Consider the following 27438-nt stretch of genomic DNA (forward strand, 5'->3'; position numbering starts at 1 on the left):
TCCTCTCCCCAGGACCCCCCACCCTCTCTCATCTGAGGACCCCCAACCCCTACCCCCTCTCATCTCAGGACCTCCACCTCCTCCCCCCTCTCTCTCGTCTCAGGACCCCCCCTCGTCTCAGGATCCCCCTTCTTCGATTTCCACTGCCCAGCACCTCCTGCCTCTGTGGCCTCCGAGTGCAAGGAGGACATGTGCGAGTGCCCCAGCCCTTCATATGTGGCAGCTGCTGTTTAAAAGGTTTTACCTCCTGTTCGGCCGGCAACACTCAAGTCCACCAAGTACAGACACCGCTTCAGACAGGCTGTGGTTCACTGTTCCTCTGGTCCCGCCCTCATTTCCTGTTTGCGGAAGGGCGGGACCACAGGAACAGCGAACCACAGCCTGTCTGAAGCGGCGTCTGTACTTGGTGGACTTGAGTGTTGGTATTTTACCAAGGTTAATTTTACACCCCAAAAAAGTTATTCAAAGTTGTTAAATCGCAAGAGGATTGTGAGAGAGTAAGAGAGTAGCAACATCTCCTGACGTCAGGCAAGCAGGCTTCTACTGCGGGAGAGTGACGTCAGGAGATGGTTACGAACGCAGTGAGAGACATTAGAACGTTGTAGGAGCAAATTATTATATTAGACAGTTGTCTTAGGGAGACGTGGGAAGGTGCCCACTTTCATTTATAGAATTCTAGCTTAAGTTAAACATAAAAAATGTGCAAGTGTGAGTATTTATAAAATTTGTGTGTAAACATGAACCCCACCTAGTCCTGTCTCCTCAGAATATACATGTGAACACTCAGGTTTACATGCGCATAGATTTATGCAAAGCCGACCCAGCCACTAGTTGTACTAGGCAGTCGCCTAGGGTCGCAAGTTTTGGGGGCAACAACAGAGCCTTCCTCGCTACTCTTCTCGCTGCAGGGTCTGCCCCCGCTGTTGCCCCTGCCTCCTCCCAGGCCTGCTGGAAGATTAAAGCATTGGTGCTGCAAAGGCCCTGAAAGCACAGGCCGAAGTTGAAGTGCTGCTTTGTACCACCACACTCCCCCAACAGGAAGTCTTCCTCAAAGGGGGGGCAGGACAAAGTGACACTTCAGCATGGGCCTGCACTTACAGGGCTCATGCAGCTCCAATGCTCCTTTAATCTTCTGGCCAGCCTGGGAAAATGTAAACGGAGGCAGGCCTAGTAGTGAGAAGCAGGGGCGTAGCCAGCCTTCCGTGGGAGAGGGGTCCAGAGCCCGGGGGGAGGGGGCACATTTTAGCCCTCCCCCCGGCGCCGACATTGCCGCCCCCCCCCTCCCGCCGCGAACCCGCCGCCGCTGCAGCCTACCTTTACTTTTGCTGGCGGGGGATCCCACTCCCCGCCAGCCGACGTCTTCTTCTTAGTCGCTTCCTGCTCTTCAATTTGTTTGCTGACGTCCTGCACGTTGTATGTGCAGGACGTCAGACTCAAACAGAACTGTTCTCTGAGTCTGACTTCCTGCACGTACAATTACGTGCAGGACGTCAGCAAACAAATTGAAGAGCAGGAAGGACTGAGAAGACGTCGGCTGGCGGGGAGTGGGATCCCCCGCCAGCAAAAGTAAAGGTAGGCGGTGGCGGGGGCGGGTTCGCCGGCCCCCTCAGGCCCCACGTAGCTACGCCACTGGTGAGAAGGGAATAGGGCCAGATGCTAGACATAGGGTGGAGGTAAGGAAGGGGAAGTGAGAAGTCAGTCAGCTGGGGGGTTTGAGCGTTTCGAGGGGAAGGGAAGATGCTGGCCACTTGTGTGTGTTGGGGGGAGGTGAGTTAGAGAGAGGAAGGGAAGATGCTTGGCTGCGTGGGAAGGAGTTGGCACTGCTGAAGGTTTGATGTAGGAGGGGGTATGGCATGACTGAAGTTTCAGATACAGACATTCAAATATTTGAAAGATATTAATCTACAAACAAGCCTTTTCCAGAGACGGGAAAGTGGTAGAACTAGAGGACATGAATTGAGGTTGAAGGGGAACCGACTCAGGACTAGTGTCAGGAAGTACTTTTTCATGGAGAAGATATTCGGAATACTCTCCCGCAGGAGGTGGTAGAGATGAAAACAGTTACAGAATTCAAAAATGCATGGGATAAACACAAAGGAATCCTGTACGGAGGGAATGAAACCAAACAGCAGTGATTAGATGGCCAGGAATTGGGAAGCAAAGTCAGTGCTGGGCAGACTTCTAGGGTCTGTGCCCTGAAAATGGCAAGGACAAATCAAAATCAAATATAAATGTGTAGTATCACATCATACACTATGCTATGAGTTTATCTTGTTGGGCAGACTGGATGGTACAGATCTTTATCTGCCGCCATCAACTATTATTATTATTATTAGGATTTATTTACCACCTTTTTGAAGGAATTCACTCAAGGCGGTGTACAGTAAGAATAGATCAAACATGAGCAACAGGCAGTTACAGCAGTAAAAATATTCAACTAACAATACAAAGTTCACCTAGGGTGTCCTATGCCTTTGGGACAGCCTGCATTTATGTGTAGTTTTGTGAGGAAATTTTATAAAAGCCTGTTTACTATGGTGTGCTAGCGTTTTTAGCGCATGCTAAAAATTAGTGTGTGCTAATGCTAGAGACCAGGGGCTTAGCCAGACCTCGGCGGGAGGGGGGGCCAGAGCCCGAGGTAGGGGGGCACTGTATAGCCACCTCCCCCTGCCGCCGACCCCCCGCCACTTTGGCGTTAGTACACGCTAATTTTTGGCGCGTGCTAAAAACGTTAGTGTGGCTTAGTAAATAGGGCCCTATATTTGCTGAGGTGTATTTATTTTTTTGTTATCTGAATTTGAATCGTTGTGTTCTTAATAATTTAATAAAAATTTAAATTAAGAAACAATACTGTTTACACATGGAAATTCCTTTTATAATTACCTCAAAATGCTAACTCTCTAATACAAAATAAGAAATGGCACTGTGATACCTACATGAAAAATCTGATTAGAGATTCTTGCAGTAGTCTGAAAATCCCAGGCAATAATCGTGCGGTCAGCTGAATCCCGGCTCACAGAATCTGTGCTACTGAGAAATTCTTTCCCCTCAGGAAGAAAGAGAATGTCTAAAGTCTGCTGTACCGCAGCTTTATACACTTTTACCACCTGCCAAACAAAAGGAAAAAGAATATCATGAACACATTTGTAAATTTCACGCTGCCCTTCAGAAAACAATGCATAAGATTCACAGACTAATATAAACAGTTTGTTATCATCAAGAGGGGCATAATCGAAAGGGACGTCCAAGTTTTGATGAGGACGTCTTCACAAAAAATGCGATACAGGGGCGGGGAAACCCGTATTATCGAAACAAGATGGACGTCCATCTTTCGTTTCGATAATACGGTCAGGGACGTCCAAATCTTGAAATTTTGGTCGTCCTTAGAGATGGTCGTCCCTAGACTTGGTCGTTTCTGATTTTCAGTGATAATGGAAACTAAGGACGCCCATCTCAGAAACGAACAAATGCAAGCCCTTTGGTCGTGGGAGGAGCCAGCATTCGTAGTGCACTGGTCCCCCTGACATGCCAGGACACCAACCGGGCACCCTAGGGGGCACTGCAGTGGACTTCAGAAATTGCTCCCAGGAGCATAGCTCCCTCACCTTGTGGGCTGACCCCTGCCGGCAAAGGTACCTAGCGGCAACGGGGGAGGGTCAGCGGCAGAAGGGGGGGGGGGGTCAAAAGTGGCGGGGGGGGGGGGGGGGGGTCGGTGGCTGGGGGAGGCGGGCTAAACTGTGCCCCCTCACCTCATCTCAGGTTCTGGACCCCCCCTCCCGCCGAGGTCTGGCTACGCCCATGGTGGGCATTGGGGAAGGCAGGCAATTTGCATCTCTCTTTGGTCAGTGTGTGGCTGGTGTTGATGGAACACTTCTATACAGCATTAGATTGCTAGTGTAACATAAGTACATAAGTAAGGCCACACTGGGAAAAGACCAAGGGTCCATCGAGCCCAGCATCCTGTCCACGACAGCGGCCAATCCAGGCCAAGGGCACCTGGCAAGCTTCCCAAACGAAGCAGATCGCAAAAATAAAACAGTAATTTATTATTAAAACCTGAAGTTATATATACATAAATAGCCCGACACAGGCCGTGTTTCGCCCGACAGGGCTGCTTCAGGGGCTATACAACAATCCTTTACTCACAAGTTTAATTGATAATATTGGATATGTGCTGAGATTAACTGAAATTTCATACATAGAAAAACAGTTCTATCAGAGATGCCAAAAGAGTATTGACATAACGTCAAACGATCAGAGATAAGAGACTAATCGTTTGACGTTATGTCAATACTCTTTTGGCATCTCTGATAGAGCTGTTTTTCTAAATTAATCAAGGTGATCTCCTATGTATGAAATTTCAGTTCATCTCAGCACATATCCAATATTATCAATTAAACTTGTGAGTAAAAGATTGTTGTATAGCCCCTGAAGCAGCCCTGTCGGGCGAAACACGGCCTTTGTCGGGCTATTTATGTATATATAACTTCAGGTTTTAATAATAAATTAGTTTTATTTTTGCGATCTGCTTCGTTTGTTTTCCATCTTGGAGCTTGCAGACCGTTTGCCCTTGTGTTTTCTTGAAGCTTCCCAAACGTACAAACATTCTATACATGTTATTCCCTGAATTGTGGATTTTTCCCAAGTCCATTTAGTAGCGGTTTATGGACTTGTCCTTTAGGAAACCATCTAACCCCATTTTAAACTCTGCCAAGCTAACCACCTTCACCACGTTCTCCGGCAACGAATTCCAGAGTTTAATTACGCGTTGGGTGAAGAAACTTTTTCTCCGATTTGTTTTAAATTTACTACACTGTAGTTTCATCGCATGCCCCCTAGTCCTAGTATTTTTGGAAAGCGTGAACAGACGCCTCACATCCACCTGTTCCACTCCACTCATTATTTTATATACCTCTATCATGTCTCCCCTCAGCTGTCTCTTCTCCAAGCTGAATAGCCCTAACCTCCTTAGTCTTTCTTCATAGGGAAGTCGTCCCATCCCCGCTATCATTTTAGTCGCCCTTCGCTGCACCTTTTCCAATTCCATTATATCTTTCTTGAGATGCGGTGACCACAACTGAACACAATAATCAAGGTGCGGTCGCACCATGGAGCGATATAATAGCATTATAACATCCTCATACCTGTTTTCCATACCTTTCCTAATAATACCCAACATTCTATTCGCTTTCCGAGCCGCAGCAGCACACTGAGCAGAAGGTTTCAGCATATTATCGACGACGACACCCAGATCCCTTTCTTTGTCCGTAACTCCTAACGTGGAACCTTGCATGACTTAGCTATAATTCGGGTTCTTTTTTCCCACATGCATCACCTTGCACTTGCTCACATTAAACGTCATCTGCCATTTAGCCGCCCAGTCTCCCAGTCTCGTGAGGTCCTTCTGTAATTTTTCACAATCCTCTCGCGAGTTAACGACTTTGAATAGCTTTGTGTCATCAGCAAATTTAATTACCTCGCTAATTACTCCCATCTCTAAATCATTTATAAATATATTAAAAAGCAGCGGTCCTAGCACAGACCCCTGAGGAACCCCACTAACTACCCTTCTCCATTGTGAATACTGCCCATTTAACCCCACTCTCTGTTTCCTATCCTTCAACCAGTTTTTAATCCACAATAGGACTTTTCCTCCTATCCCATGACCCTCCAATTTCCTCTGTAGCCTTTCATGAGGTACCATGTCAAATGCCTTTTGAAAATCCAGATACACAATATGAACCGGTTCCCCTTTGTCCACATGTTTGTTTACTCCTTCAAAGAATTGAAGTAAACTGATACAGCACCATATCACACACACACACACACACACACATATATATATATAATAGTCCTGTGCATTTTATGAGGTATATGACTGACAGGAGAGGAAGGAGTATGTCAAGTTGGGGGGGCTGAAGATAGAAGGTTGGGAGGGGGTAATTCCATTTCTATAACTTGCAATAGCTTGTTGCTATTAATTGGTTACTAGGAAAGGCTGAATACTGGTCTATGTAAGTGGCTGTTGTTTATTTTCAATAAAGACTGAGGACCCCTTTTACAAAGCAGCGGTAAGCCCAATGCAGGCTTACCGCTCACTAAAAAAAGAAGTACCGCTGGGCTACTGCAGCAGCAGCCCGGTGGTACTTCCCACACACTCCAAGTGCACCATCATATCCGGCGCTAAAAGAATTTTTGTAGTGCCGGTGTGTACTCGGCGGTAATCGAGCAGTGCCGTGTGCTGCCCGGTTACCGCCGGGTTAGTGCGGGAGCCCCCCAAAAATAGCTGTGTGGCAAGTGCTTCACTTGCCCCATGGCCATTTCTTTAAAAAAAAAAGAAAGACCTACCTTTTACTCGCTGCAATTGGACCTCTGGGCCTTCTGCCTTACCCTGTGCTGCTCCAAGACCAGCTGCCCTGAGCACCTCCTATGGGTGGCCAATCTTCCCGAGGTACCTCTAGGGGTCCTGCTATGGCCCAAAATACCAGCTCTTAACAGAGCTCTGTGACCAACAGTTCCAAGATTCCTCCACAGAAAGCAACCTCTTTGCCAAAATACCAGCCTTTAGCAGGGCTCTGTGATGACCAGCAGTAACAGGGTTTCCCCAGTAGACTGAAAACTTCCCTCTATCAACCTTCACGAGAAGCTTAGGGTACTTTTCCTGCTTGCTGTGGCCCAGAATACCAGACCTTAACAGGACTCTCTAATCAATGGTTCCAAAGTTTCCCCAATATAGAACAACCTCCAAGTTCAACCATAAGGCCAAGCACAAAATCTCTGAGTCTCAAAGACATGCCAACCAAAATCCCACCTCCTAATCAACAGGCTATTGTCAATATATTGCTTTTTTATTGTGATGAGTAAATTCTCAGCACCCCCCCCCCCCCAAAGTTCATGCAATCCTTTCTCTATGTGCTTACATTGCTAAACTCATTTTACTTTTATCCCCTTTAGTGAATAATATATCCCAAAGTGTATAAATGTGGTACCATCAGTCTGCCTGTCTCTCCTTTAGTGAATAATTAACATAAGGTGCTGCCCACCTCCCTCTCTGCTTAGCTCAGCCATGTAGCATTTCAGGAAATTCATACATTTTTACTACAGTGCAGATGCTCAAGCAAGATGACAGTCAGAAACCTCTCTTATTTTCTCAATGCAACAGACAGAGAAAATCTGCATTTAAAACTCACTGTGACCAAAGATCTCCCCTCTCTCCCCAATTTCTTTTTTTTTAATCAAACCTTCCCTTTAAAAAGGGGAGGGGGAGGTCTCAAATAATCTGCTACCCTTTCTTTTATGGTTTTAAAGGTCAGGATTATCACTTTAAATGTAATCAAACTGCCAATAGGTAGCTAATGCAAATTCCTAAGAAACTTTATTTTGCTGTTGCTAATGCCATCAACTAGCTGTCTTCTTCAATCAGTGGCGTAGCTACGTGGGGCTTGGGCCCCCGTAGATTTGGCCCTGGACCCCCTGCCGACGACCCGCCCGACCCCCCCCTCCCGCTGCCAACCCGCCGTCGCCTGCCTTTGCTGGCGTGGGACCCCAACCCCCGCCAGCCGAGATCTCCTTCTCGCAAAAGGCTTCCTTCTGTTTCTAATGTGCAGGACGTCAGAAACAGAAGGAAGCCTTTTGCTAGAAGAAGAGGACCTCGGCTGGCGGGGGTTGGGGTACCCCGCCAGCAAAGGTAGGCGACGGCGGGTTGGCGGCGGGAGGGGGGTCGAGAGGGTCGGCAACAGGGGGGGGACAAAGTCGGCAATGGGGGAATCGGCGGCAGGGGAGGGCAAAGTCAGCAATGGTGGGAGGGGGTCGGCGGCGCCAGAGGGGTGGGGGCTAAAATGTGCCCCCTCACCTCGGGCTCTGGACTCCCCTCCCGCCGAAGTCTGGCTACGCCCCTGTCTTCAATATCACTCAAGTGATGGTGATTAGATGCCTTCAAGTCGAGTCCAACTCAAAGCAACTCTCTGAACAATTCAAGCCTGTCCATAACGATCCTTAAAAACAAAAACCTTTCTCAGACTCATAAACTCTGTACAGTTAACATGTCGCCCTTGAAAAGTAATCAACAAACTGGTTACAGCAGACGACTCTTATAAACAAGCATAAAAGCACTGCAGACTCAAGCCGCAGGTTGGTGACTCCCACAGTAAATACAACTGCACAATAATATGTTATTTTATCACATCTTAGTAACTATCCTCCCTCCCCTCCCCCCAAAGTTTGCTTTACTTTATCAGTATTAATACATTGACATGCCAAATATCTTGCATCCAAGATTGCCCCTGATCATTTCATTTTCCTACACCTTTATTTGATGCCACTAAACACAACTTACTTGTTTCATCCTTTCAAGCACATTTTATATGAAATGTTGCACATCTGTGACAGCAAGGGTTAGATCACATTAACTTTCTGTACTTCATCTGGCACATTTTAATGGCAATTTAATTACAGACAGTAGCACCATGGATGATAAAGTTCTAAAGCTCAGGTTCAACAAGCTTAGTTTCGTTTCAACCTTCAGAACTTTTGCTAATGATCTCTTCACTTTTCAGGGATCTGAAAAGAAATTCAGTCCCTGGCTGCCCTGCTGCATTTGACCTGAGCATTAATATGTGCGGGGCTGTTGCCATAGAAACTGAAGCGGATTTTATACATGCACAAGTACAAACATTTCCACCGGTCACTGACTGCGGTCTTTGTTCACACGTGTATTATATTACGTGCAAATGAATACATCAGGGCCTGAACACGCCACACTCCTTCGCTGCCAAAGACCACTGACAGATCGAAAGCAACATCAATAAAGGTTTCCAGTGCTCTACATTCGCAATTTATACATTCATTAGCAATCTGATTTTGATGCGACTTAAAGAAGGGAGTGTAACTTTTGCAGTCTAGTCAAGAAACTAGCCGTTAAGCCCGTTAAAATGGGAGAGATTTCCAGCTACCCTCCTCGCCGTCGCTCTCTCCCCCCTCCGTGCCGAGCCCCCTGCACTGACCTGACAGCGCCTCTCACGTCCGTGTGAAAGCGCTGCAGGCAGCAGCAGATCACTCTGCTGCTGCCTGCAGCGCTTCCACACGGAGGTGAGAGGCGCTGTCAGGTCAATGCAGGGGGCCCAATACGGAGGAGGGCAGGAGCGGCGGCGGGGATGGGGGGGGAGGGTGGAGGTTGGTGCGCGCGATGTTCGTTTCCAGGCGGCAGCGTCCGACAGTGACTCAGACTCCGTTCCGTTTCCCTCTCTGTTCCGCCCTCTGATGTCATCATGTATTGACCTGAGGGCGGGACAGAGAGGGAAGTCTCTACTGCGCATTTGCAGGTGAGTCGGTCACTTGCCGTTTATAAGTTTGATGTATGAAGCTAGTCCAATAAAAATGTATCAGGTTGTGGGTTTTTTGTTGTCTTTTTTTTAACCTTTATTTCCACAGATGCATTTCTTGGGAAATTTTTGTATGTAGTGATAAGTTGTTTTTGCTTAGAAGAAATACACGACACGTCCTACAGAAGCTAAGAATCAAAGCAACATTTTTTTACTGCATTAAAGCAGTAATTTGTTTGAAATAAATGTGCTACATTTTTAATTGTGAAGTAAGGCTCACTCTGGAAGCGCATGGATTAAATAATCTATTAACGTGATGAAACCTATAAAAACAGAGCTGCTATAAATCCGCAGACAAAAAAATATCGACAGCTAAAGAACAAAAATGAGAGCTCTTGCCAGCAATGCTTATCTGTCTTCACGGATGACATTTTTATACCTCAAAGTAATGCTGACAAAAATCCAATATAGATGATAACAAAATTTCTCATTTCTGTTGAGCATCTTGAAATGACATTATTTTTAATATTGTTCTGGATTTTTCAGTAAATGTTTTTAAGATATTAATTATGCAAGGTTTGTCATATGATTCACTAATCGGGTTACTGCAATGCCATATCCCTATGAAAACTTGTGGCCTGGTTATCATTGGCACCATGATTATGATAAAAACTTTCTAAGAGCAAAAGGACTGCCAAAGCCAGTTATACTGCTTACTTACATGATGTGCTGAGACAGTCAGATCCACGGACCAATCATGTGCTGTTTAGCAAAGGGCTTGCATTTTTAACAGCTGCCACGTGATATGTTCTCCAGGTGCCCTGTCTTTCTTGCATTAACAGACACAGGACTCAATTCATCCAAATTCAGTTTGACTTTGGTTTGACCTAATGCTCCAGTAGCAGTTTATGCAGAGAATCCAAGTTTGAGACCCAAGCCTAGACTTCCATTCTTTGGCTCTGTTGGGGCATACTGAGAGAATGCGAGAGGAAGTGGCATAGTTACGACTGAATGGGCCCCAGGGGAAAATTTTAAGAAGGGTCCCTATAACACCATCCAGCTTATAATCGAACGAGAAAAACGCCCAAGTTCCGACCTAAATCGGGAGATGGACGTTTATCTCACAAAAACGAATAAAGCGGTATAATCGAAAGCCGATTTTTGGGCGTTTTCAACTGCACTCCGTCGCGGATGCGGACAAAGTTTATGGGGGCGTGTCAGAGGTGTGGCGAAGGCGGAACTGGGGCGTGGTTATCTGCCGAACAAAGATGGGCGCATTTCAGCGATAATGGGAAGAAAGTATGCGTTTTTAGCTAGAATTTAGGACACTTTTCCTGGACCCTGTTTTTTCACGAATAAGGCCCCAAAAAGTGCCCTAAATGACCAGATGACCACTGGAGGGAATCGGGGATGACCTCCCCTGACTCCCCCAGTGGTACCTAACCCCCTCCCACCACAATAAAATGATGTTTCACACATTTTTATTTTCACCCTCAAATGTCATACCCAGCTCCCTGGCAGCAGTATGCAGGTCACTGGAGGAGTTGTTAGGGGGTGCAGTGGACTTCAGGCAGGTGGACCCAGGCCCATCCCCCCCTACCTGTTACAATTGTACTGCTTAATGCTTATTAGTCGTCCAACCCCCCCAAACCCACTGTACCCACATGTAGGTGCCCCCCTTCACCCCTTAGGGCTATAGTAATGGTGTAGACTTGTGGGCAGTGGGTTTTGAGGGGGATTTGGGGGGCTCAACACACAAGGGAAGGGTGCTATGCACCTGGGAGCTCTTTGACCTTTTTTTTTGTTTTTGTAAAAGTGCCCCCTAGGGTGCCCGGTTGATGTCCTGGCATGTGAGGGGGACCAGTGCACTACGAATCCTGGCCCCTCCCACGAATAAATGTCTTGGATTTATTCGTTTTTGAGCTGGGCGCTTTCATTTTCTATTATCGCTGAAAAACAAAAACGCCCAGCTCACACATTGTTGAATAAAACATGGGCGTCTATTTTTTTCGAAAATACGGTTCGGTCCGCCCCTTCACTGACCCGTTCTCGGAGATAAACGCCCATGGAGATAGGCGTTTTCGTTCAATTATGCCCCTCCATATTTCCCAAGGCAGCAAGAGCCAAGCACAGGTCCAATTCAGCATTTCAGTTAGGGAGCAGGGGAGGGGTGTTTGGAAATTAAGGTATATCTTGGATATAGTATGTGTGGGTCTGGGGGTTTTATATGTAGGGCAGAATGGTACATGTGAGGTATATAAGGGGTACCTATAACATCACAAATATGTGTGGATCTCCGCATTGTTAATCTTGGATCTATATGGTGGACTAGAGTGTACTTTGTTAAATAATTTGCTTTCTTTATTTAAAAATGTTTTATTTCAGACAAATGTACCTTTACTGTTTCAAGTGTAATACTTGTTTAAAAGTTGAAACTAATAAATATAAAATAAAAAAAGAAATATGTGTGGATGTGTGAGTAGGGACTTGGTTATGTCAGGGATGCAGTGGGAATATGTGTATGTGAGGTGTCTGGGGCTGTGGAGCAGTGGGGGAGGGTATGTGAATAAGAGACCAAGGAGGACAGTGAGGACATGGGAGAAGCCTGGTCTGAGAAGGGCTTGGCCTATGGTGGTGGTAGTGGGGTATCTGAGGTGGGGCTGCATGAAGGGTGTGGGCTGGAGGTGCAGTAAAGGGAGGTGTCTGAGGTCTGCAGAGAGGATGTGGGGGGTGTACAGTTGAGGGCAGCTATGGGTTTGCAGAAAGGGAACTGGGTGGGGGACTGCAATGGAGGGAAATGTGTCTGAGGTAGGTCTCTACAGTAGAAGGGAGATTTTCCAGGTCTGCAGAGAGGAGCAGATGAATGCCATGGAGGGTTCAGGGAAGATGCTTCACTTCTTCACCCTTCACCGCTGTATGAACCATGAGATTTCATGGCTCATATTGTGAGACTTCAACACCACAGCAGCAGGAAATGGGGTGCTTTGGCACTTTACTTGCTGCTAGGTCACATGGGGAAGAGTTTAAGGACTGATTTGGAAGGTGGTGCAGCAGCACAGCTAATGGTAAAAACAATGTGTGCTGCGCTCACCTCCTTCCAGTGCTCAGAGGCAGCTCATGGAAGTCTGCTGCCTGATGCAAAGAATGAGATGGCGCCGTCTCTCCCAAGGCACCCAAAAAAGAGACAGCCCCCTCAAAACCTTGGTCAGGGAGGAAGTCCCCTCACTTAGAATACTGGTCAGGAAGTTGCTCCAAGAAAAACAGAACACAACTTATATTTCCAGGCTAGACACTAGAAAAATTGAAAACTTTGCCAACATCGATTGTACTCAACAAAAATTGTTTTAAGTTAAATTTATTTAGCCTGAATGCTAATTCCTGACTCTGCACTGTCACAGGGTTAAATGCAAACATATTTTGCATCCACAGAAGCCTTCCTCACACAACAAATGTACAGACCAGAACTAGGGCATTTCCCCATAGAATTTATCATACAAAAAAAAAAAATCTCCGGTCAACATTCAGCCAGTGGTGGTGAGTGTTTTTCTAAGTGCTGGCTGCTGCTGGCTAAAATAGACCCAAACACTCAATGCTAGGTCAGGCCTGGACACTGGCATTGAATATTGATCTGCAGTGGCATGTGGAAACTATGTGGGAACAGCTGACATACCTTAATATCTAACCAGGCAAAGTAAGGACTATCTTTTCAGCAGTCCAATTTGCCCAGATAGATATATGTGCACCCACATTGAATATCACTATATAACTCCTGATTCTACCCTGACTCCACCCCTTGGATTGTCTCAGCAGTGCCTAGGATTGTACTTGGGCAGTTAGAGCTGAAATTCAGCGGCATTGGCCAGTTCTGCGTGGTTTAAGCGGGGACGAACCTCTTTTGTCGTTTAAGCCATGCTGAATATTGATCCCTCTGATTCTGGTTTCATCTCAGTAACAGCAACATAACCCCTCTCCAGATCAGGCATATTATGAATTAATAACCCCCCTCCCCCCCCCCCCCACAAAACTCAATCAGGACCTATAGAACACATATACCATTCCATAACAGCACCTATTTAAGACAAGGAGCTCTTCGTGTATTGACCCATGCTTTTGTCATCAGTAAGATGGTTTAATGTAATGCTCTCCTGCATGGTACTCGATCCTCTGATTTAAGACATCTACAGATTATACAGAATTCAGCGGTAAAGCTTCTCATCAATTCACAAAAATTCGATCAGCTGCAATGATAATGAAGTGAGCAAAATATCCTGCATATACCAGGATATAGCCATATCACAGGAAGCTGTACGGCTGCCAATCATAAAATAAATTTCTCTTTTTTTTTTAGAGCACTGAAAAGGAAGCAAAGAGCACATCCAGAACCCCGGGCCAAGGTCTTCTAAGGGAAGGACTTCAGAACAGAGTCACTGACTAAAGAAAAGAAAATTAAATTATCAGGAAAGACATAATTTCTCCTTTCTTAGCATCAGCTCCACTGTTCTGAACCAACGGGATTTACCAAAGCAGATCCACTGGGAGGGAGAAGACAAGGTTCCCCAGATGACGGCTCTGCCAAAGTCCGATCGGGCTCTTGCCAGCACATCCAATCTGTAGTGCTTAGCAAAGGAATGAAGAGACAACAAAGTTGCTGCCCTGCAGATCTCCTCAGGGGATACCACCTGGGCCTCCACCCAGAAAGAGGCTTGAGCCCTAGAAGAGTAGACTTAGAGCCCCTGAGGTACCAGATTATTCTTGCCAAAGTAAGCGGATTCAATAGCTGTGTTAATCCACCTCACAATGGAGGCTTTCAAGGCTACCTAGCCCTTCCAAGGGCATGGAAAGGTACAAAAAGATGGTCCAAGAGACAAAACTCACTCATCTCCTTGGGGTACATAAGTATTGCCATACTGGGACAGACCAAAGGTCCATCAAGCCCAGTATCCTGTTTCCAACATTGGCCAATCCAGGTCACAAATACCTGGGAAGATCCCAAAAAAGTACAAAACATTTTAAACTGCTTATTCCAGAAATAGTGGATTTTCCCCAAGTCCAATTTAATAATATTTATTTATTTGTTGCATTTGTACCCCACATTTTCCAACCTATTTGCAGGCTCAATGTGGTTTACATAGTACCATCAAAGGCGTTTGCCCAGTCGGTGGATAACAAATACAAAGTTGTATAGTGATCGTATGAGGTATAAGTGGAGGGTCGGAATGGATGAAAATTGCGTGTTGTCCTGTTTGATCATAGTCATGCTGTGTTGGTAGGTGATGAGGGTTACGTGGGGTCGTTGGGGTAGGCCTTTTTGAAGAGGTTGGTTTTTAGTGATTTCCTGAAGTTCAAGTGGTTGTGGATTGTTTTCACAGCTTTTGGGAGCCTATTCCATAGTTGTGCGCTTATGTAGGAGAAGCCAGCTGCGTAAGCTGTTTTGTATTTCAGTCCTTTGCAATTTGGGTAGTGTAGGTTTAGGTAGGATCTTGATGATCTGACTTTGTTTCTTATTGGTAAGTCTATGAGGTCTGTCATGTATTCTGGGACTACGCCGTATATGATTTTGTGGACTAAGGTGCAGATTTTGAAGATGATCTGTTCTTTAATTGGGAGCCAATGCAACTTTTCTTGGAAGGGTTTGGCACTTTCAAAGCATGTTTTGCTGAATATCAGCCTGGCTGCTGTATTTTGGGTGGTCTGGAGTTTTTTTATGAGTTGTTCTTTGCAGCCCACGTAGATTCCGTTGCAGTAATCTGCATGGCTTAGGACCATTGATAATAGTCCATGGACTTTTCCTTTAGGAAGCCGTCCAAACTTTTTAAAACTCTGCTCAGCTAACACCTTAAAACTCAAGCGGACCACGCCCTCTTCAAGAAGTTGTTGAAGACCTACTTCTTTGCCAAGACCTACTCCTCACTTTATACCGCTGCTTGATGCATCCTCCCTGGCTTCTACCCTGCTAGTTCACCCTGTTAGATGCTTCTCCCCCTGCATACTCCTTGTATAATCTTCTAAGTTTTCCTATTCTGTATTTTATTTAATGTTTGTAAGCCACATTGTGCCTGCATGAGTGGGAAAATGTGGGATATAAGTGAACAATAAATAAATAAATAAATAAATAACCGCTTTTACCACATTCTCTGGCAACGAATTCCAGAGTTTAATTACATGTTCAGTGAACAAAACGTTTCTCCAATTCATTTCAAATTACTACTTTGTAGCTTCATCGCATGCCCCCTAGTTCTAGTATTTTGGAAAGCATAAACAGATGCTTCACGTCTGCCCGTTCCACTCCATTCATTACTTTATAGACCTCTATCATATCTTCCCTCAGCCGCCTTATCTCCAAGCTGAAGAGCCCTAGCCGCTTTAGCCGCTTTAGCCTTTCCTGATAGGGAAGTCGTCCCATCCCCTTTATCATTTTCGTCGCCCTTCTCTTTTCTAATTCCACTATATCTTGTTTGAGATGCGGCAACCAGAATTGAACACAATATTTGAGGTGCGGTCGCACTATGGAGCAATACAAAGGCATTATAACATCCTCATTTTTGTTTTCCATTCCTTTCCTAATAATACCTAACATTCTATTTGCTTTCTTAACCGCAGCAGCACACTGAGCAGAAGGTTTCAACGTATCATCAACAACGACATCTAGATCCCTTTCTTGGTCCATGACTCCTAATGTGGAACCTTGCATGACATAGCTATAATTCGGGTTCCTCTTTCCCACATGCATCACTTTGCACTTGCTCACATTAAATGTCAGAGGGTGGTGGATGCTTGTAATGCCCTCCCGTGGGAGGTGGTGGTGATGAAAACGGTAACGGAATTCAAACATGCGTGAGATAAACATAAAGGAATCCTGTTCAGAAGTAAGGGATCCTCAGGAGCTTAGCCTAGAATGGGTGGCAGAGCCGGTGGTTGGGAGGCGGGGCTAGTGCTGGGCAGACTTATACGGTCTGTGCCGGGGAGGGTGGTTGGGAGGCGGGGACAGTGCTGGGCAGACTTATACGGTCTGTGCCAGCGCCGGTGGTGGGAGGCGGGGCTGGTGGTTGGGAGGCGGGGATAGTACTGGGCGGACTTATACGGTCTGTGCCCTGAAAAAGACAGGTACATATCAAGGTAAGGTATGCACAAAAACTAACACATATCAGTTTATCTTGTTGGGCAGACTGGATGGACCGTGCAGGTCTTTTTCTGCCGTCATCTACTACGTTACTATATTTAGACGCCCAGTCTCATCCTCTTGTAATTTTCCTCCCGCGATTTAATGACTTTGAATAACTTTGTGTCATCAGCAAATTTAATGACCTCACAAGTTACTCCCATCTCTAGGTCATTTATAAATATGTTAAAAAGCAGCGGACCCAGCACAGACCCCTGGGGAACCCCACTAACTACCCTTCTCCATTGAGAATACTGACCATTAAACCCTACTCTATGTTTTCTATCTTTTAACCAGTTTTTAATCTACAATAGAACACTACCTCCTATCCCATGACTCTCTAATTTCCTCTGGAGTCTTTCATGAGGTACTTTGCCAAACACCTTCTGAAAATCCAGATACACAATATCAACCGTCTCACCTTTATCCACGTTTGTTCACCCCTTCAAAGAAATGTAATAGATTGGTGAGGCAAGATTTCCCTTCACTAAATCCATGTTGGCTTTGTCTCATTAATCCATGCTTTTGAATATGCTCTGTAAGTTTGTTCTTTATAATAGTCTCTACTATTTTGGCCGGCACCGACATCAGGTTCACCGGTCTATAATTTCCCAGATCTCCTCTGGAACCTTTTTTAAAAATCAGCGTTACATTTGGCCACCCTCCAATCTTCCGGTACCACGCTCGATTTTAAGGATAAATTAAATATTACTAACAATAGCTCCGCAAGTTCATTTTTCAGTTCTATCAGTACTCTGGGATGTAATGGGGCATCCTCCAGGTTTATAGAGAATTCATTCAGTTTCTCCGACTCATCAGCTTTGAATACCATTTCTGGCACCAGTATCTCTCCCACATCTTCCTCGGTGAAGACCGAAGCAAAGAATTCATTTCATCTCTCCGCTATGGCTTTGTCTTCCCTGATCGCCCCTTTTACCCCTCAGTCATCTAGTGGTCCAACCAATTCTTTTGCCGGCTTCCTGATTTTAATATACCTAAAAAAAAGTTTTACTATGTGTTTTTGCCTCCAACGCAATCTTTTTTTTTGACGGCCCTCTTAGCCTTCCTTATCAGCGCTTTGCATTTGACTTGACATTCCTTATACTGTTTCTTATTAAAGCACTAAACCCCTACGAGAAAAGCTACAAAGTTACTTTGATTTTGTCTCGTATAACTCGTCACAATGTAATCCATAACCGAATTGTAACAAAATGTATTTCCATCATTCATAATGTATTGTAAGCCACACTGAGCCCGCAAAAAGGTGGGAAAATGTGGGATACAAATGCAATAAATAAATAAATAAATAAATACACTGGCTCCCAATCAAAGAAAGGATTATCTTCAAAATCTGCACTTTGGTCCACGAAATTATCTACGGCATAGTCCCAGGATACATGACAGACCTCATAGATCTACCAACTAGAAACAGACTCAGATCAGCACGATCATACCTAAACCTACATTATCCAAACTGCAAAAGGTTAAAATACAAAACAACTTATGCATCCAGCTTCTCTTACATAAGCGCACAACTATGAAATGGACTCCCATATGCAGTGAAAACAATACATGGCCACCTAAACTTCAGGAAATCATTAAAAACCCATCTCTTCAAAAACTCTTACCCCACCGGTCCAACATAAATCCTCACATCCATCAACACACCATAATCAATGATCGTACTGGACAACTTACTTTCCTCTTTCTCCTCAACCTCAAACTCATGTCGCTTGATTCAATTCTACCTCATTTGACCACAACACAATCTTGTATTTGTTATCAACCAAAATGGCAAACGCCTTACGGTACTTTGTAAGCCACATTGAGCCTGCAAATAAGTGGGAAAATGTGGGGTATAAATGTAACAAATAAATAAATTATTTTCAGTCGGTTCCTTCATCCATTTTCTAAAGGATTTTCTTTTAGCTCTGATAGCTTCCTTCACCTCACTTTTTAACCATGCCAGCTGTCGTTCGGTCTTCCGTCCTCCTTTTTTAATACGCGGAATATATTTGGCCTGGGCTTCCAGGATGGTGTTTTTGAACAGCATCCACACCTGATGTAAATTTTTGACCCTCGCAGCCGCTCCTCTAAGTTTGTTTTCACCGTTCTTCTCATTTTGTCATAGTCTCCTTTTTTAAAGTTAAACGCTAACATATTTGATTTCCTATGTGTACTTACTTCAAAGCTAATATCAAGTCTGATCATTTTATGATCACTGTTATCAAGCAGCCCCAGCACCATTACCTCCCGCACCAGATCATGCACTCCACTAAGGACTAGGTCTAGAATTTTTCCTTCTCTCATCAGCTCCTGTACCAGCTGCTCCATAAAGCAGTCCTTGATTTCGTCAAGGAACTGTACCTCCCTAGCATGCCCTGTTACATTTACCCACTCAATATCGGGGTAATTGAAATCATCCATTATTACTGTATTGCCCAGTTTGTTTGCGTCCCTAATTTCCTTTAACATTTCTGCATTCGTCTGTTCATCCTGGCCAGGTGGACAGTAGTACACTCCTATCACTATCCTTTTCCCCTTTACACATGGAATTTCAATCCATAGTGATTCCAAGATGTTTTTTGTTTCCTGCTGAATTTTCAATCTATTTGATTCAAGGCTCTCCTTAATATACAATGCTACCCCTCCACCAATTCGATCCACCCTATCACTACGATATAATTTGTACCCCGGTACGACAGTGTCCCACTGGTTATCCTCCTTCCACCAGGTCTCAGAGATGCCTATTATATCTAATTTTTCATTCAGTGCAATATATTCTAACTCTCCTATCTTATTTCTTAGGCTCCTGGCATTCGCATATAGACATTTCAAACTATGTTTGTTGTTCCTATTTACATCATGCTCAGTACTTGACAGTATTAATTTGCAATCTTTTGTCTGATTTTTATTTTTATTTAAGGACACCTGATCTACTATGGTCTCTCTTGCAACCTATCAGAATACCCTATCTTCCCTGTTTTGGTGATATCTTTGAAAGATACCTTATCCTGAATCATGCGCTTTTGAGCGACTGTTGGCCTTCCCCCAGTTTCTAGTTTAAAAGTTGCTCTATCTTCTTTTTAAATGCCAATGCCAGCAGCCTGGTCCCTGAGCAGACATCCAGCTTGTGAAACTTCCGATCCTCTGGCGACAATCCCTGCGCCACAAAGGAGGGCAAACAAACCTCCTGACAACGCAGCATGGAGCTACGTAACTGCCTGAATGCTGGAGCCCCCACTGAAAAGGCCAGGTGAAGGTACTGCTCCACATACTTTTCACGGAGCTCCCTAAGGTCCAAGCCCCTTTGGACAGGTCCAACGGTCACCTTCGTGACCACCATAACCAGGCCGTCCACCTTTGGGAAGGTCCAACACTTTTCCACCTCCTCAGCAATGACATAGAGACAAGCAAGAGCCTTTGTGACCCTGAGGAAAACATCCAGGGATTCCCAATCTGCCATCATCAAGCAGATGAGGGCCTTATGGAGCGGAAAATGCTTTGGGATCCCAAAGGGCCTGCTATAGGAAGCTTAAGCATAGCCAAGGTCACTGTGACCTCATCTAAAAGATGAGACAGCTCCTCATGACAAAAGGGCTGGAACCTATGGGATCGCTCCTCCACAGCCCGACATGGAGGGTCCCCGAAACTGAAGTCCACAGGGGACTGGGAGCCTGAGAGGACCTCTGAGCCCTCCTCCACTCTCTGCAAAGAACTCGTACCTCCTGTAATGGCCAGATATGTTCTACCACACTGAGACACCAAACAGGACCCCAGCCAATCCCCTAGGGGCATTGGAGCCAACTCTGTGGGTGCTGTTGGTGCACCCCCAATACTGAGAAAATTCCTTGTATGTGTCCAGGGAGGGGTCATTTCCACTGGGCTTAGCACCCCCAATAATTTTGAAAAGTTGGCTCCTATGCCTAGGGGCCCCCCTATCAAGAGGTTGAAGGTTAGGGTAAAGACTAGGATTAGTCCAGAGGGGATCTGTGCAAGGCCTGCTTAACCATCTGGGTCAATTTCTGGAGCCAAAAGCCACCCCAGATGAATGCCAATTAGTGTCAATAATTGCATGTTTAGTGGTAATTATCGGCGTTGATTTGCTTGTTAACTAATTAAGTTGTGCGCACAAATCCAGAATACGACCGGATCTGTGCGCACAACTTAAGTCGCCCTCTACAGAATCCTGCAGTTAGTGTGCAGTAATGATTTGCACGCTCTAAATGTTAAGAAGCCCATTTTATTCCTATGGGCTTCTTAGCATTTAGCGCATGCTCCATTAGCACACCTTAGTAAAAGTAGCCCATTGACTTAAGTCACAGGGGGCTGGACTGGTAAACACTGGGCATGTGCCTAGCCTCCGAGGCCTTCTGCTGCTATTTCTTTTTGCCACATATATGTCCCGTGACAGGACGGAAGAGACGGCCCTTACTATCGAGCAGCCCTTGGCTCCTTCAACAGAAGTTATGCTCCTGGAGAGAGAGAATTTATTGTGTCAGCTAGCACAATGGCACCAAGCTCTGATAGGTGTCGCACTCCATGTCTGTTAGTCAAGAACCACTGATACGATGGCTAAGTGATTACTCACAGGAAAAAAAAACATGAAGGTTGCAAATGAAAGCTGCTGAAGGGTGCTAGAGTCAGAAACCTTGTATGTAGAACTAAGAATCTGATTGGGGTAGAGAGAAAAAAAATAAAAATTGTGGTCTCCAGAAGCCAAATATCAGGAAACCTCTGCATAGTAACTGTTGTGAAACCAGGCATTGGGGATAAATTTGGCACATCCAGCACCGCCCATGCAGATCTCATCACTGCCAGATTCAGGGGGGTTGCTTTCTCCCAGACTCAAAGATGTTTCCAATGTCCAGTGCAGCGACTCCCAACGGCTCCCTCGCCACCGCCAATGGTATCTGTCCGGTTCCCTGTATCAACACTACTGCTTGGTGGTTCATCGGGCCTAGAAAACGGGAGATCGAGGAAACAGAACCTTGCCCCCCCGACCCATCCCCTTCCGCTTCTCACCTCCCATGTTGGAAGACCAAGAGAAACAGGTAATGACTTCCCTCTCACAAGCGACCAGACACCATCCATCCCCTTCCCCTCAAGTCTTTCCTATGTTTTAAATAGTGTTCCTTTTCTGTTTGTTATGATTTTTATTATGTAGCCCACTGTGTTCTTGCTTTTGTAAGCCAAGCGGTTTACAAAATGCAATAAACTAAAAACTTCAAGACTACCACTTCCAAAAAAAACTGTTATTTACAAAATCCACAAATTTTACTTCTATGTTGTGTTCTCAGGATACATTTACCTTATTTATATAAGGATACCTAACACACCGGCCATTACTGGTGTCATTTACCAATGGTTAGCTTGTAATAGTGCTATTATCATGCATTATCTGTTGCCAGGCCCATTTTGGGGTCGATATTCAAAATGGTTTAATTGGACAAGAGCCACCAATATTCAGTGGATAACGTTCAGGACTGTTTTTTTTTTTTTGTGCTGTCCTAAGTTATCTGAATACTTATGAGAATAGCAGCACTGAAAATCATTGCTATCCCATTAAATTGTGGCTTGCTCCCAACTTCATCCTCAGACCACCCCGGCATTATCTAGAAAGTATCCAGAAAGACTGTAAAGACTTTCAGCATCTCTATCCAGATAGTGTCACTGAATGTCTCAGTGGCATTTATCCAAGTAGCAGGTGCTGCTGCTGGGCTTCCAACAATCCTGAAATGTTTAATTAAACAGTTTTAACCTTCCTAAAACGTCAGTGAAAAAATCATTCCAGCAGTCTCTAATGAACCCCTGTACGCTCAACAACGTGTGAAGCGTATTATACTCTGCTTTAGTGAGCTGCAAAGCCACAGAAGCCTCATGGCAGGACTCCTCCTCCACAGGTGGGCTTTGTACCAGTGGAAACACCAGAACAGACTCATTAAAACATGCAGAATCAGCATTCTTTGACTGAACCATTTCCACAAACTGCATGATAAATTACAGAGCACACTCAAGAAGTAGAAAGTGTAAATCGCATTTAAGCAACAGTGAACTAATTATGTTCTAAGATGTCATATCCATGGCTCAATGCCGCATTCTGTCGTCACTTCTTATTCCTAGCACTAGCAGTATATTACAAAACTGAAATGGTGAAGTCTGCGATGAGCACCATATAACATGAATCTTGAGGGACCTATAAAACCTAGAGGAGAGAAGTGTAATCCAAATACACCCTAAATACAAATAATACGCGGGAAGCAGGCGTTTTTACACAGGAAAGAACATTTGAAGACAAGAGGTTACAGTACAGGGCTGAAAGAGACAGAAAAGATCTATATATATAAAACTCACCCTCAACGTTCTATTGGCTGCTGACGTCACTGAAGCCAAGGTTCGTATGTTCGAAGCTCTGAAGTCTCGAAATTCACAGTCTGTGGGCCCCGCCCTCGCGTCAAACGTTATGACGTTGAGGGCGGAGCACATTCTCAGCTCCAACGTTGTACTCCACTGTAGCTCTGCTCCGCCCTCGCGTCAAAACGCGATGACGTCGAGGGCGGAGCACACGTTACTTTGGCAGGTCAGTGGGGTGGGGGGGCCTTCGGCGGAGGCTGCAGGGGGGCCGCCGACACACAGAGACACAAAGGGACGGAGGGGAGCCTTGCTAGCGCCCGTTTCATTGCGATTTGAAACGGGCCTTCGTTACTAGTGGTAAATAAAGAGGAACTTGCAAGTTATAGACCAATCTGCAAACATGCTGATATTTGTGAAGATCGTAGAGGCAATAAGGGGGCACTGCAGTGGACTTAACAAATTGCTCCCAGCTCCCTTACCTTGTGTGCTGAGCCCCCCACACCCCCCCAAAACCCACTCCCCACAACTGTACACCACTACCATAGCCCTAAGGGGTGAAGGGGGGCACCTACATGTGGGTACAGTGGGTTTCGGGTGGGTTTTGAAGGGCTCACATTTACCAGCACAAGTGTAACAGGTGTGTGTATGGGGGGGGGGGGGGGGGCTGGGTCCGCCTGCCTCAAGTGCACTGCACCCACTAAAATTGCTCCAGGAACCTGCATACTGCTGTGATGGAGCTGGGTATGACGAGGCTGGCATAGAGGCTGGCAAAAACTGTTTTAAATTTTTTTTTGGGGGGGGGTGGGATGGGGGTTGGTGACCACTGGGGGAGTAAGGGGAGGTCATCCCCGATTCCCTCTGGTGGTCATCTGGTCAGTTCAAGCACCTTTTCGAGGCTTGGTCTATTAGATTGCAAGCTCTTTGAGCAGGGACTGTCTTTCTTCTATGTTTGTGCAGCGCTGCGTACGCCTTGTAGCGCTATAGAAATGCTAAATAGTAGTAGTAATAATGGCCACTCAACTGACTGAACATTTGGGTCTCATAACATTTTACATTCATCATAGTTTGGGTTCAAAAAGTGCTCCAGTACAGAATCTTTGCTTAGCTTATTGGTTCATGATGTTAAAAGATTATGGAGCATTTGATATTAGGATATAATTCTCCGGTTTGATCTACTGGCAGCTTTTGATGTTATAGATCATACTATCTTAATGAACATGCTAAAGGAAATAGGCATTGACTTGGTCTGAAGGCTTTTTGGAAGATAAGAATATATGGTGAAATATCAAGATGTGCTCTCAAACGCTTGGAAGGCTGTGAATGGGGTCCCACAGTGCTCCCCACTGTCTTCAATTTTATTTAACGTAATAATGAGTTCTTCAGGTGAATTTTTGTCCAAGCTGGAGGTACATTACTACACATGCAGATAACATTACCCTGCTCATTCCTGTAAAATGTTAACGGTCAGTCCCACTATGTACTATTCAAACTTGTATGGACACAAGTTGAGATTTGGGCTCAAAAATGTTGTCTCAAGTTGAATGCAGATAAGACTAAAATGATTTACCCAGGTACCTTGACACCACCACTTATAAATAATGCTCTCTCTTTAAAGAATGTTCTTCTGAAAAATGAAACGGCACTGAAAGTGCTTTGAGTATTACTCAATCCCATGCTAACTTTTCAGAGTCATATCAATGTATTAAGTAAAAAAAGATCTGTTGGAAGTTGAAAAAACTTTGAAGAATAAGAAAATATCTTTTCTAACTCAGGCCCCGATGCTCAGAAGCAAACGCGGGTGCTAGAGGCCATTAGTGCCGGGTAGCTCTTGAATTAGTGAGCTCAGAATGCTCAGAGGCTGTAGTGCGGGAAACGAGCATGCCAAAGATTAGTACAAATAGAATGCTAATGTGGTCAAACGGATGTTACTGAGGTCTTTTCCTATTCCCTTCCAATGCTCAGAGAACAGTGCACAAAACAAAGCTGCCCTTACCGCTGAAAAAATAACTCCAGCTCAGAGCAGGCATTAGGGTGTTGAAGAGAGGATTTCTCAGGATTTGTTCTTTAAAATTTGACGTTTTATTTTTTATTTCAAAGCAGAAGGAAGCCAGTGCGAGTTCCTAAGTGCCAGCAGTGAGAAACAAATGTGTACAAGTCCGAGCAAACCCAAAAGTGAAAGCATACATTGGCGCCTCTTTTCTGTGTTTAAATATAAGCCTTCCAAGTAAATAATAAAAATTTTAAAAGATTTTGAAAAGCTTATATTTAAAGGCGTAGAAAACAGACTCCAATGTGTGCTTCACATTCAGGTTTGCCTGGTGCATGCGCACAGGAGCAAAGCTTACCATGAAACTCTTCTGCACATGCACCAACCACATCCCCCATGCCTGCTTTCGCTTTATTTATTTACAGCATTTATATCCCACAATTTCCCACCCACGGGCAGGCCCAATGTGGCTTACAACAGTCTACATAAACACACAACAAGTCAGCGAACAAACAATCAATGTTTTAGAAGTATAAGAGAGAGAGGGTAAAAGCAAGGAAGGGAAAACGAGAAAGAGCAGTGGTGATCAATATGACACCGGGACAGAGACAGTTCAGAAGTTAGAGATGCTAGGTGGGAGTGGAGCGTAAGCTTTGCCAAAAAAAAAGCGAGCATATCATTTGCATACCATTTCCTTTGAGCATTGGCGAGCTAATTTTCTGCGCTGTTGGATTACCGCAGGAGTTCTGCGCATCAGCTCAGCTTAGTTGTTCATGCTCTTATAATCAGCTAATTAGATGATTGTAATCTACTTTATGTGGGCTGCTCTGAAAGACTGCGTAAGCGATTGCAGACATTACAAAATACTTCAGCTAGACTGATATATCAAGCAATCAAATGGGAAAGAGAAACTCCTTTGTTAACACAACTTCACTGGTAACCAATCAAACCTTGGGCATTGTTTAAATTATGTGTGTTGGTAGTTAACCTTATTCATGGTTTGGGACCCCAGCCACTAAATGCAAGTATTGTCCTCCTTTTTTTATCTGGCAAAGGTCTTCATTTAAATAACCACTTAAAACGTTAACTTTCCCTCTGCCAATCATGTTAAATACAGACATATATATTGTCTTTTCATCTATCAATCTGCAAAGTTCTGGAATTCTTTGCCAAGCATGATCAGGATGGAAACAAATTATGGGCAATTTAGGAAGAAACAAAAAAAATCTATTTTTTCAGTCAATATTTAGGTGATTAAATTGTTAAATTAATTTTCAATTCTTTATGTAACGCCCCCTTACTGGGCGCTCCTGGATTTGGGGTCTGACCTGGCTGGAGCGTCCCAAAGGCAGTCTCCGTCGGTCCCTTACTTGGCGCTCGGTGCCTCCACCTAGGGGAAGAAAAGTGCTGATAGGGTGAGATTACTCTCTTCTCCCCCAGGAACAATTTAAAAAATGCTGTGAACAGGTCTAGCTAATAAATTAAATAAACTTTAACTATTTACATATATATTCCCAGTTTTTGGCTGGTTACTTTTACTGTAATCAGCATTGAACGTTTGTGGTATTGTGGAATATAAATGTAGTTGTAGTTGTAATTGTAATTGCAATAGCCACCCAGTGGAGGTGACGGAAACAGGAATGGTAATTAAATGCAAGAAAATACGGAAGAAGTGCAGAGGCTCCTTAATTGAATAGAAATGACGTGAAAGTCAGAGGTCAACTGGGATCTATGGTACTATCCCAGGAAGTAAATTGGCCAGATTAGATGGACCAGGTCTGCTATTATACAGTATATTTCTACTGAGTGGGAGGGAAGATCAAGGCAAAAGTGTGATCAGATCAGCATTAAGCAAACAGCCCACTATTTTTTCTTTAGGTTTAAATGGAACAGCACTAGGAAGTCTAGAAAGAGAGAAATCCATTTCTAGTTCACAACAGACAAAAAAAGAAAAAAAACATGGTGACAGGCTGTTCTTATGTTTCGGATTTATAAATCATCTAAAAGCCTACATTTTTAGCTTGAAACTAATTAGGCAGAAAATTTGTAATCATATGACAGAAATGTTCATTCATTCTGCAGCTGCTCATTATCTCTCCTCTCTTATGTTTCCCTACACCCCTCCCCGGGAAATCCGTTCATCGCGTATGTCACTCTTATCTGTGTTTTTCTCCTCCACTGCCACTTCCAAACTCTATTCCTTCCATCTTACTGCCTGGAATAGATTTTTTGAGTCAATACGTTATGCTCCGCTCCTGGCCCTATTCAAATCCAGGCTAAAAGACCACCCTTTGAGTCTTCTTTTATCTCAACCACTTCTTTGTCACTCGTCTTCTGACTAACTCCCCCAAATTTTGTATATTTCTCCTGTTTTGTCATCTCTACTTTGACTGCTATTAAGAAGAGGTGCTGGTTTAAATTGTTGGTTTTTCATTCTATCGCACCAAAGTATGTGCTCAAGAAGCTACCTTTGCATACACCCTGTCATACTTTGCATTCTCAAGGTGAGAGACGCGTCCTTCTTCCCTTCTGCAAATTCTTTTAAACTTGTGTGGACTCGTAAACGTGCTTATTCTTGTTTTTTTATATTTCTATGGAATCGTCTTCCTTCATTCATT

At 44.6% G+C, this 27438-nt stretch overlaps 1 protein-coding gene across 2 annotated transcripts in view; it reads right to left on the bottom strand.

The window, feature by feature from the left end:
- Positions 1 to 27438, bottom strand: part of WDR25 (WD repeat domain 25) — a 209934-nt gene that overhangs the window by 4018 nt on the left and 178478 nt on the right. For both annotated transcript variants that reach the window (XM_030215303.1, XM_030215304.1), the window contains one exon: positions 2937 to 3107. In XM_030215303.1, the coding sequence (XP_030071163.1) occupies positions 2937 to 3107 (171 nt within the window). The remainder of the gene's footprint in view (positions 1 to 2936; positions 3108 to 27438) is intronic.

Source organism: Microcaecilia unicolor, chromosome 9 (assembly GCF_901765095.1).
Source record: "Microcaecilia unicolor chromosome 9, aMicUni1.1, whole genome shotgun sequence".
Lineage (NCBI taxonomy): Eukaryota > Metazoa > Chordata > Amphibia > Gymnophiona > Siphonopidae > Microcaecilia > Microcaecilia unicolor.